The sequence below is a fragment of the Macaca thibetana genome, chromosome 15 (genome assembly GCF_024542745.1).
Source record: "Macaca thibetana thibetana isolate TM-01 chromosome 15, ASM2454274v1, whole genome shotgun sequence".
NCBI lineage: Eukaryota > Metazoa > Chordata > Mammalia > Primates > Cercopithecidae > Macaca > Macaca thibetana.
Window position 1 is genome coordinate 104,180,745 of NC_065592.1, and position 10,504 is coordinate 104,191,248.

Below are 10,504 nucleotides of genomic sequence, written 5' to 3' on the forward strand. Positions count from 1 at the left end.
AATTTCTTACCCTTTTTGTTTGCCAGCATACCAGGTTTCTGGGTTCCCTTTCTCTGCAGCTTTCAGAAGAACAGAGCAGCTTTGATGACCCTGCTCACTGTATTACAGCTATGGGAGCCAAGCCCCATTACAAAATAAAATCATCCTTTTCTGTTTGATGGAACCATAGGCAAAAGCTTCTCAATTTTGCAAGATACTGCCCAACAGGCTGCATAGGGAATCAAATCAATATTTTCCATCCCAGCCAAAGCAAAATACGTATAACAAAACGACACAAGTTACCTTGTTCAGCACCAATTTTGACCTGGCAAGGCTCAAACTTTCTCCTGTTGGCCCCTGTTATCTTTGATCCACTCCAGGTGGGGAGGGATGACTTTCAAATGGTAATTCAATGTGTAATCTCTGAGCAAGACAACAAACCTGACAAAAACAAGCAATGGGGAAAGGATTTCCTATTTAATACATGGTGTTGTGAGAACTGGCTAGTTATACACAGAAAATTGAAACTGGATATTTTCCTTACACCCTATAAAAAAACTAACTCAAGATAAATTAAAGTCTTAAATGTAAAAGCCAAAACTATAAAAACGCTAGAAAAAAATCTAGGCAATACCATTCAGGTCATAGACATGGGAAAATATTTTATGTTGAAATCGTCAAAAGCAATTGTAACAAAAGCAAAAATTGACAAATGGGACCTAATTAAACTAAAGAGCTTCTGCACAGCAAAGGAAACTATCATCAGAGTGAACAGGCAACCTACAGAATGGGAGAAAAATTTTGCAATCTATCCATCTGACAAAGGTCCAATATCCATAATCTGTAAGGAACTTAAGGAAGTTTACAAGAAGAAAACAAACAACCCCATTAAAAAGTGGGCAAAGGACATGAACAAACACTTCTCAAAAGAAGACATAGATGTGGCCAACAAACATATGGAAAATAGCTCAACATCACTGATCGTTAGAAAAATGGGAATCAAAACCAGAATGAGATACCATCACATGCTAGTCAGAATGGCAATTATTAAAAAGTCAAGAAAAACTGATGCTGGTGAGGTTGGGGAGAAATAGAAACACTTTTACGCTGTTGGCAGGAATGTAAATTAGTTCAACCATTGTGGGAGACATTGTGGCGATTCCTCAAAGATTTAGAACAGAAAATACCATTTGACCCAGCAATCCCATTACTGGGTATATACCCAAAGGAATATAAATCATTCTGTTATAAAGATAAATGCATGTATATATTCACTGCAGCACTGTTCACTGTAGCAAAGACATGGAACCAACCCAAATGCCCATCAATGATAGACTGGATAAAGAAAATGTGGTACATATACACCATGGAATGCTATACACCCATAAAAAAGAATGAGATCATCTCCTTTGCAGGGACATGGATGAAGCTGGAAGCCATTATCCTCAGCAAGCTAACACAGGAACAGAAAGCCAAACACCACATGTTCTCACTTATAAGTGAGAGCTGACCAAAGGAACACATGCACACAGGTATGGGAACAACACACTCTGGGGCCACTCAGAAGCAGGAGAGAGCATCAGAAAAAATAGATAATGCATGCCGGGCTTAATACCTGGATGATGGGTGGATAGGTGCAGCAAACCACCATGGTACACACTTACCTGTGTAACAAATCTGCACATCCTGCACATGTATCCTGAAAGTTAAAATAAAATAATAAAAAAATTAAAAATACACGAAAGATCTGAATAGACATCTCTCAAAAAAAGACATATGAATGGCAAACAGGTATACAAAAAGGTGCTTAACATCACTGACATCAGAGAAAGGCAATCAAAACTACAATGAGATATTATCTCAACCCAGTTAAAATGGCTTTTATCCAAAAGACAGGCAGTAACAAATACTGGCGAGGATGTGATGGGAACCCTCACACACTGTTGGTGGAAATGTGAGTCAGTACAACTTCTATGGAGAACTGCTTGGAGGTTCCTCAAAAAGTAAAACCAGAGCTACCATAGGATCCAGCAACCCCAATGCTGGGTACATACCCAGAAGAAAGCAAATCAGTATATTGAAGGGATACCCGCACTCCCATGTTCCTTCTAGCACTGTTCACAATAGCCAAGATTGGAAAGCAACCTAGTTAGTGTCCACCAACAAACGAATGGATAAAGAAAAGGTGGTGTACATACGCGGTGGAGCACTCTTCAGCCATAAAAGACAGTGAGAGCCTATCATTTGCAATAGCATGGATGGAACTGGCGGTCATTAAGTGAAATTAGGTAAAGAAAAACAAACAACCATGACATGTTCTCTCTTATTTGTGGGAGCTAAAAAGTAAACAGTCAAACTCATGGAGATACAGAGTGGAAGGATGGTTACTGGAGGCTGGGAAGGCACAGGCCGAGAGAGGTGGGGATGGTTAATGGATAAAAAAGGTAATTAGAAAGAATGAATAAAACCGAGTATTTGTAGTATTTGACAGCAACAGAATGCCTAGAGTCAATAATAATTTAATTGTACATTAAAAAAATAAAGAGTATAATTGGATGGGTTGTAACACAAAGGAAAAAGGTTGGAGGTGATGGACACCCCATTTACCATGCTGTAATGATCATGCACTGCAGGCTTGTATGGATCTCACATACCCCATTAACATAGACACCTACCGTGTGCCCACAAAAATAAATATTAAACTTTTAAAAAATTATGAAAATCGTCATCAAAATTCACAACGATCAATGAATATAAAAAATGTACATTCTATGTCTGAGTTGATGCAGGGCAAGAATGTATTAAGAGAGAAAGAACTGCAAACAAACAACATCCTGAGAGCAAGAAACCGGAGAAATAACAGAAACTCCAGGGAGAAGCCTAGATCTTAAAGAAGCGAGAAACTGAAGGACTGGCACAGAGATCTCCACAAAACCAGGTGACACTTGTGTTCCAGGAAACAGAATAGAAAAGGGACTCAGGGCTGTCTCTGACAGGTGAGCAGCTAGAGTGGGAGGGAGGGATCCGGGGGACCCAGGAGGGTGGAGGGACCCAGGGCTGGGAGCTGAGGGCGGGGCTGTGCTTCAGCCTCCTCCTCCCACTGCCCCTCCCCCTGCCCCCAGGAGCCCTTTGTGAGGAAGAGGCCCCAGCTCTGTGATGCAGGCCTGGGCCCCACTCCCTAGACCCAAAGGGGATGCCCAGCCCTCAGTTGCTTGAAGGCGACATTGCACTTCAGAGGAGAAAATGCTCTTTCCTCTGAAGAGCCCTAGTGCCACATGGCTGAGCCCCAGCTCCACTCCCTGGATGATGGATTTCATCCTCACCAGTGTGTGTGGCCTGGTGCTCCTCTACCTGTTACTTTCCTACCTCCACAGTGACCCGCCCTCACCCCCGCCCGGGAGGAAGAGGAGCAGCAGGGAGGTAAGGAGCCCTCAGCCCAGCCCCACAGAGAAAGAGTCTCTCTTCTTTTCCTCCCCTCATTTCCACTTTTCCCAAACAACGAGAGACGCTCCCACGATGGGAAATCTCGTCATCCCTCTAGGGCAGGGCAGGGCAGGCAGGGGGAGAGAGTGGGCGGAGGATTCCACCCCCAGCTCCCAGACCATCTGTGGGGTGCGCAGGGGGCGTCAGGGCAAAAACCAACACCAGACTCAGTGGCGACGACCAGGGTCAGGAGAGGAGTGAGGTCTCTGTGGGAGGAGAGGCCCCAGCCCTGCCTCATCACCCCCTTCCTGGGCCAGGTGCCTGGGGGCCCAGCCTCCTCTGTGTGATCTGGGTGTGATCTGGGAGCTGTGCTGAGCCCCCGAGAGCCTCCCACAACAGCCTGGATTCGCCTGTGGCTGCACCCCGGCCACAGCTGCTGCTTCCTCCTTCACCACAACCCCATGGTCCCGGCCTCCTCTCCATTCTCTTCCCAAGCAGAATCCTACCGGCAGCTCAGAGGCGCCTGCAGACCTGAGCCTGGGTGTGCCTTCAGGGGAGGAGCAGGGACTGGGAACAGCCGGGGCGGAGCCACACAGAAAACCCCTCCTTGCATTTTCCTAAGAAGGAAAACGGAAAACATTTCATTCACGATAAACATGAGTAAAAAGCACACACAGAGCTCCCTGAGCTAGAGGCAGGGCGCCGTGTCCTTCATGAGCACTGCATGTGTGCAGCTGGTCTGGGGAGAGGAGACTGAGAACTGGTCCCAGCCCCTCATCCTTTCTTGCCTCTCAGCCTCAAAGGGAGAGAAGGGGGAGGTCCAGGAGCAGAAAGAAGATCTCAGCTCTGAAAGGTGAGGCTCTGCTGCTCCCCGGGACTCCCCAGAGGTGACAGCATCGCCTGTGCCCGAGGAAGTCATTTGCAGAGGCCTGAGAGGGAAACTCCTGGGAGGGAAATCGGAACCTGGGGCCTCAGATTCCCTGTGGGAATGAAGCCGGGGGCCTGGGACCGGGATTGCCCATAAGGGGGCGGTGTGGGGAAGGGACCAAGGCCTGCGGGGATATGGGCGGAGGTCAGGGAGGCTCCAGGTCCATGTGGACAGCTGTGTACCTCGGCCATGGCTGACTCCTCTTTGAGACCACCCGTTTGCTCTCCCAACAAGATGGTTGTGACACCCATGAAGGGGTGGACTTGGAAGCGCTTTTTGCAAATGACAAAATGCTGCACAGTGGACACCTTCCTGTCACCATCAGGGCCATGTGTCCTTGGACACAGATGTGTGGGCTTCAGGGTCTAGTTCCCTGTGGTGGCCCCTAAAGAGACATCCACTCAGCCTCCGTGAGGTTCCCAGGCAGCGCCCTCTCCACCATAACCCTGTCTCCTGACTTCCAGCTTGCAGAAACCTCCTGAGGGAGCTGGAGGAGACTCGGGACCTGAACAACCTTCTGGAAAGGTGAGGAGCTTCCCCCTTCTCTCCATGTCCTCCTTCCTACCAGGGCCTCTGATGCAACCCTAGAGCCTGCTGGTGATCTGGGAGGGAGAGGTCCTGGGAAGAGGAGAGGAGAGGACTGAAGCCCTGGGGCAGGCTTAGGCAGAGCTTTGTGAAGTCAGCAGTGGGGGAGGTGGAGGAGCTGTAGGCCCCAGGTGCCCACCGCTCCTGGCTTCCTGGCCCCACCTGCCCCTGGCTGCAGCTTGTGCCTCTTGTCTCCTGCAGCCACCTGAGGAAGCTCGCTGGCGAGGGCGGCTCCCATCTGCCATTAGGTGGAGACCCCCCGGGTGACGTGTGCAAACCAGCGCCTGCTAAGGCCCACCAGCTGCATGGGAAATGCATGCCAGATCTGTCTCCCACCAGCTTGTCCCCAGCAGCTCCCCCAGCTCCTCTGGCCTCCACCCAGTCACCAGGTCCGATGACCTTCTCAGAGCCTTTTGGACCACACTCAACCCTGAGTGCCTCCGGGCCTCCAGAGCCCTTGCTTCCCCTAAAACACCCTGCATCCCGGCCACATGTGGTTTTTCCTCTTTCAACACAGCCGCATGGTCCCCTGACCTCTCTACCTCCACCCGACTCCAGCCTGGCTGGACTTCAGTGTGGCTCCACAACACGCCCCGTCCCCAAGAGCTCCCCTCTACACAGCCAGGGGCCGCCTTCTCCAACCAGGGTGATCTCTGGCCTTGGGCGCTCCAGCGATCCCATCTGGGACCTCTATTGCTGGAGGGAGGCTGCCACCACCTGGGGCCTCTCCACCTGTTCACATGGCAAATCCCAGCCACAGCATCTTCCCGACCAGCCCCTAGAGGCTTCCTTCTGGGGAGACCCCACACCCAGGCACGTGGAGGTAGGTGTGTGCACATTCATCCACCCTGACGTGCAGAAGCTGCTGGAGACTCTCATCGCCAAGAGAGCGCTGATGAAGATGTGGCAGGGGAAAGAAAGGGAACGGGCCAACCACCCGCAGATGACATCGCTGGGGAAGGAGTGGGACATCACGACTTTAGATCCCTTCTGGAACGTGTCAACTGAACCACAACAGCTGCCCCGTCCTCAGCAAGTCTCTGACGCCACAGCCGTGGGGGACCACTTGCAGCAGAAATGCAGCCAGCTTTTCTGGAACCTCCCATCTTTCAACAGCGAGTCCCTGGTAGCCACAGCCTGGGTTTCTAGCAAGCCTTCCTCACAGAATGCGCACTCCGTATCATTGGATGAAGCCTCCACTTCTCTTCCAGGTGAACCTGAGGTCGAGGTATCCTCAGAGCTTTCCCAGGCACTGCCTTCCTCACAGAATGCACACTCTGTATCATTGGATAAAGCCTCCACTTCTCTTCCAGGTGAACCTGAGGTTGAGGCATCCGCACAGCTTTCCCAAACACCGCCTTCCTCACAGAATGCACACTCTGTATCACTGGATAAAGCCTCCACTTTTCTTCCAGGTGGACCTGAGGTTGAGGTATCCTCAGAGCTTTCCCAGGCACCGCCTTCCTCACAGAATGCACACTCTGTATCATTGGATAAAGCCTCCACTTCTCTTCCAGGTGAACCTGAGGTCGAGGTATCCTCAGAGCTTTCCCAAACACCGCTTCCCACAGAATGCACACTCTGTATCTTGGATGAAGTCCTTCTCTTCCAGGTGAACCTGAGGTTGAGGTATCCTCAGAGCTTTCCCACACCGCCTCTCCTCACAGAATCACACTCTGTATCACTGGATGAAGCCTCCACTTCTGTTCCAGGTGGACCTGAGGTTGAGGTATCCTCAGAGCTTTCCCAGGCACCGCCTTCCTCACAGAATGCACACTCTGTATCATTGGATAAAGCCTCCACTTCTCTTCCAGGTGGACCTGAGGTTGAGGCATCCTCACAGCTTTCCCAGGCACCGCCCCAGCCCCACCACATGGCCCAGCCCCAACCTTTCACTCCAGCCTGGCCCCAGTCCCAGCCCCCGCCTTTGGCTGGGATCCAGACCCAGGCCCACCTCTCACCCCCTGTCCCAAGCCTACCGTGCTCTTCTCCACCCCAGATTAGGGACTGTGGGGCATCTTACCCGACAACCCAGGAGAAGACAGAGTCTGTCATCCCCACTGGAAAGGAGAATCTTGAATGGACCTTGAAGAAGCGACCAAAGTGGAAGAGGGTTTTGCCCTCTCTCCTCCAAAAGTCTCCGACTGTCCTGAGCCAGCCCACTGCCCACCTTCCCCAGGAGAGGCCAGCCTCCTGGAGCCCCAAGTCAGCCCCCATCCTTCCCGGGGTTGCCACCAGCCCTGAGCTCCCAGAGCACCGGTGGCAAGGAAGGAGTGCCATCCACCAGGAGCAGTCCTGTGGCCCTCCCAGCGGATTCCGGGCATCTGGGGACCTGCCGCCGCCTGAGGGGGAATTCCCAGGGAGGCCCCAGAGTCGGGCAGCAGACACGCAGGAGGCCCTCTTGCCCTCCCAGGCTTCTGGATTTGCAGGGAAGGGCAGGAAGGATGTGCAGAAGGCCGGGTTCAGGAGCTCCGGAAGGTTCTCTGGGAAAGGGTGCTTACGGTCCAAACTAGGGCCAGACCCAAGCCGGGATCGAGGCTCAGGAAGGACCTCAGTGAAGTTTCTGGAGGAAGACAAGGAGGAGGCGGAAGGTGACATGTGGAGGCCCTGGAAGTACCAATCAGTAAATTCTGCACCCAAGGACCCAGACAAGAAGCATCTGGAAAACAAGCTGCAAATCCATCTGGCCAGGAAGGTGGGGGAGATCAAAGAGGGCTGGATCCCCGTGCCTGTGCGTCGCTCCTGGCTCATGGTCAAATGTGCTGTTCCCCAGTCTGACGCCCACAGGAAACCTGGGAAGCTGGCATCCTGGAGGGGTGGGAAAGCCCACGCGAACACCTCCCGCGAGCTTTCCTTCCTCCAGCCCTGCACCCAGCAGATGCTGGAAGTGCATCTTCTAAGGTTCCGTGTGAGACACAGGTGGGGTCCAGACCTCCAGTCCCTGGAGCCCATAAATGTCTGGTCAGGTGAGGCTCAGGCCCCACCCTTCCCACAATCCACCTTTCCCCCCTGGGCCTCCTGGGAATCTCGGGACGAGTCTGCAGCCAACGTTCCCATTTTCCTGGGAAAACGTCCTCAGAACGGTCCAGGAGACAACAGAACAACAAGCAAGTCAGTCCTGATGGTGAGTGGCGCTCTCGCTTCCGCAGCACCTGAGCAGGAGGAAGCCCAGAGGCCCCTGAGAGGGTCCCAGTCAGCTGACACCCATGGGCGATCAGAGGCCTTTCCAAGTCGACATGAGGACAGGGGGTTTTCTCAGCCCCCCACATGCAGCCTTGTGGGCAGAACCTGGCAGAGCAGGACTGTCCTGGCATCCGGGAAACCCAAACCCAGACTAGAGGGGAGTATGGGTTCAGAAATGCCTGGGAACGAGGCAAGGTTTGAGAGTGAGAGCATGTCCCCAGGAGACGTGTGTAGTAGCAGAGCCCTGCAAGAGCTCAGCATAGGGTCCCAGTGGGCAAGGGCAGAAGATGCCCTGGAGGCACTGAAGGTGGGGGAGGAGAAGCCCCCCCGCTTGGGACGTCACCGTGGGAGCCAGTGTGAGGACAAGTTCAGGAAGCATTCAGGTGGATCTGAGGAGCACGGGGGCTCTGGGGACCACTGATAACCCCTCAGGGTCTACAATCTGTGTTGCTCAGGATCCAGAGCAGCTGCGCCTGAAAGCGCAGGTGGTCAATGAGATTGCGCTCCTAGTTCAGGTGGATTCAGAGGAGCAGCCACCAGGCCGTGCCTCGGGCGTCCTCCTCCAGGATGGAGCCATAGATCTGTGCCTTCCAGGCCGCCACGTGGACATGCTTCCCGCCACAGACAGGCTGCCCGCTCAGACCCCTCTGTCCACCCCCCAGAGTGTGTCCAGTAAGAACACGACAGTTTCCCAGGGGCCATGGGCCCTCCTATGGAAGGGAGGGGACAGCTCAGGGCAGCGGGAGCCTGGGAGCCCGAAAGCGAAGGCCCCACAGAAGAGTCAGAAGACGCTGGGCTCTGCGGACAAGGGCGAGGCCCGCAGGAGACCCAGACCAGGGGAGCAGGGACACGGCTCCAAGGGACCAAGGACCTCTGAAGCCAGTGGGAGGAGCCACTCTGCTCACACCAGGGAAATAGGAGACAAACAAGAAAGGAAATACAACCAGCCTCAGCCGGAGAAACGAGAGACGCCACCTGAAAGCCACTTCCGAAGAAAGATTGGTCACCATCCACGGGGTCTACACCCCAGGAAAACAGGCGCAGGGTGGGAAGACGTCCTGGAGAAAGGCAAGCCTGGGGCAGATGCTGTCCAGAGCTGGGGGTCTGGCCCAGCAAGGCTGTTTATGGACTGCATGGTTGATGAAGCCTGGACCATCAGCAGAGTTGTGGGGCAAATCCTGGTGGACAAACTGGGGCTTCCGTGGGGACGTGGTCCCTCAGACGTCAGTCGCCACAAAGGTGACCTCCACGCCCAGGAGAATGTGCCTTCCTGCGGCCACAGGGGTCACTGCCACCAGGAACATAGCAGAGAGATGAGAGCTCCGGCCTGCAGCCCCAAAGCCACCCCCAGGGGCCACCACTGTCCTGTCAAAAACAGGAACATCAGGGACAGAGACAGCAGATGGGCCCCACCTCCCCGGGAGCCTGTGTCCCCAGCTGGCTCCCACCACCACAGGCCACGAGTGGCAAGCGCCTCGGGTGGCCCCATCTGCGGCCGCTGGAACTGAGGTCTACACAGGGGTCTTGCCTCCTGAACCAGAGAAGGCTTCTTGCACGTCTCCTGGGGGCGACGGGGTTCTACTCAAATAAAACTGACACCTACACGTTAAGCCTGTCCTGCCTGGTGATCACAGCCATGTGTTCCCGACTTTGACAGAGAAGTTCCCAATACACTTGGTTTCCCTGCAGAGGTGGTGGCTTCTGTCTGTGCCATGCTAGGGCACAGGAAAGGGCTCAGCGTCCGCTCCTTCTGAGTGCGGCTTCCAGAATGGCTGTACCTGGAGGAGGCTGGCAGGGACGTGGAGGACCCCCTCTTCTCCCTGTCCAGGGAGAAACCGTGTCTGGTTTCCAAGCTGGATCACGACCCAGAGTCTTCAGGACGTGTAAGGACAGCAAACCCTATGGCGACCCCACCGGGTCTGGCTCACTGCATCCCCGTTCTCACTAAGGTAACTTCTGTACTGCTGTAGGGGCTGGGTCTGCAGGGGCCTCACGGCCTGAGGGGCTGGTAGGCTCCCCTGAGGCTGGAGCAGTGATGGATCCCAGCAGCCTCCCTGCCCCGTGGTAGCCTGGGAATGTGGGGGTGTCCTGTACTGGCCCTGGGTCAGAGGCGGGACAGCTCCTTCCCAGATGTCCTGGTGGGGAAGAGGTGACACCCTCCCCAGACCCTTCCCTGCCTGCTGAGTTCCGGGACGGACCTGGGCCCCGCCAGCACTTGGCTCAGCCTTGATAACACCGCTGGGTTTGCGTCTGGTGTCCCCTGTATCACTCTCCAGAGCAGTCTCCTGGCCACTAGTGTGGGGTGTCTGTTTCAGGAGGCACCCAGGGCTGCTGCCTGGCCCCCTGGCGGGACTCTGCGGTCAGGAACCACAGGAGGGGACCTAGGCCCAGGGTGGGAGGTGGGAG

General features: G+C 54.2%; 1 protein-coding gene across 1 annotated transcript; it reads left to right on the forward strand.

Moving 5' to 3' along the window:
• Positions 1 to 5,136: 5,136 nt before the first annotated feature.
• On the forward strand, positions 5,137 to 9,697 carry LOC126937797 (spermatogenesis-associated protein 31E1-like). The gene is given in 4 exon segments (XM_050761535.1): positions 5,137 to 6,228; positions 6,331 to 6,432; positions 6,628 to 8,417; positions 8,419 to 9,697. Coding segments are annotated over 4 exon segments (4,077 nt in total). The 5' UTR covers positions 5,137 to 5,231; the 3' UTR covers positions 9,607 to 9,697.
• The last annotated feature ends 807 nt before the right edge of the window (positions 9,698 to 10,504 follow it).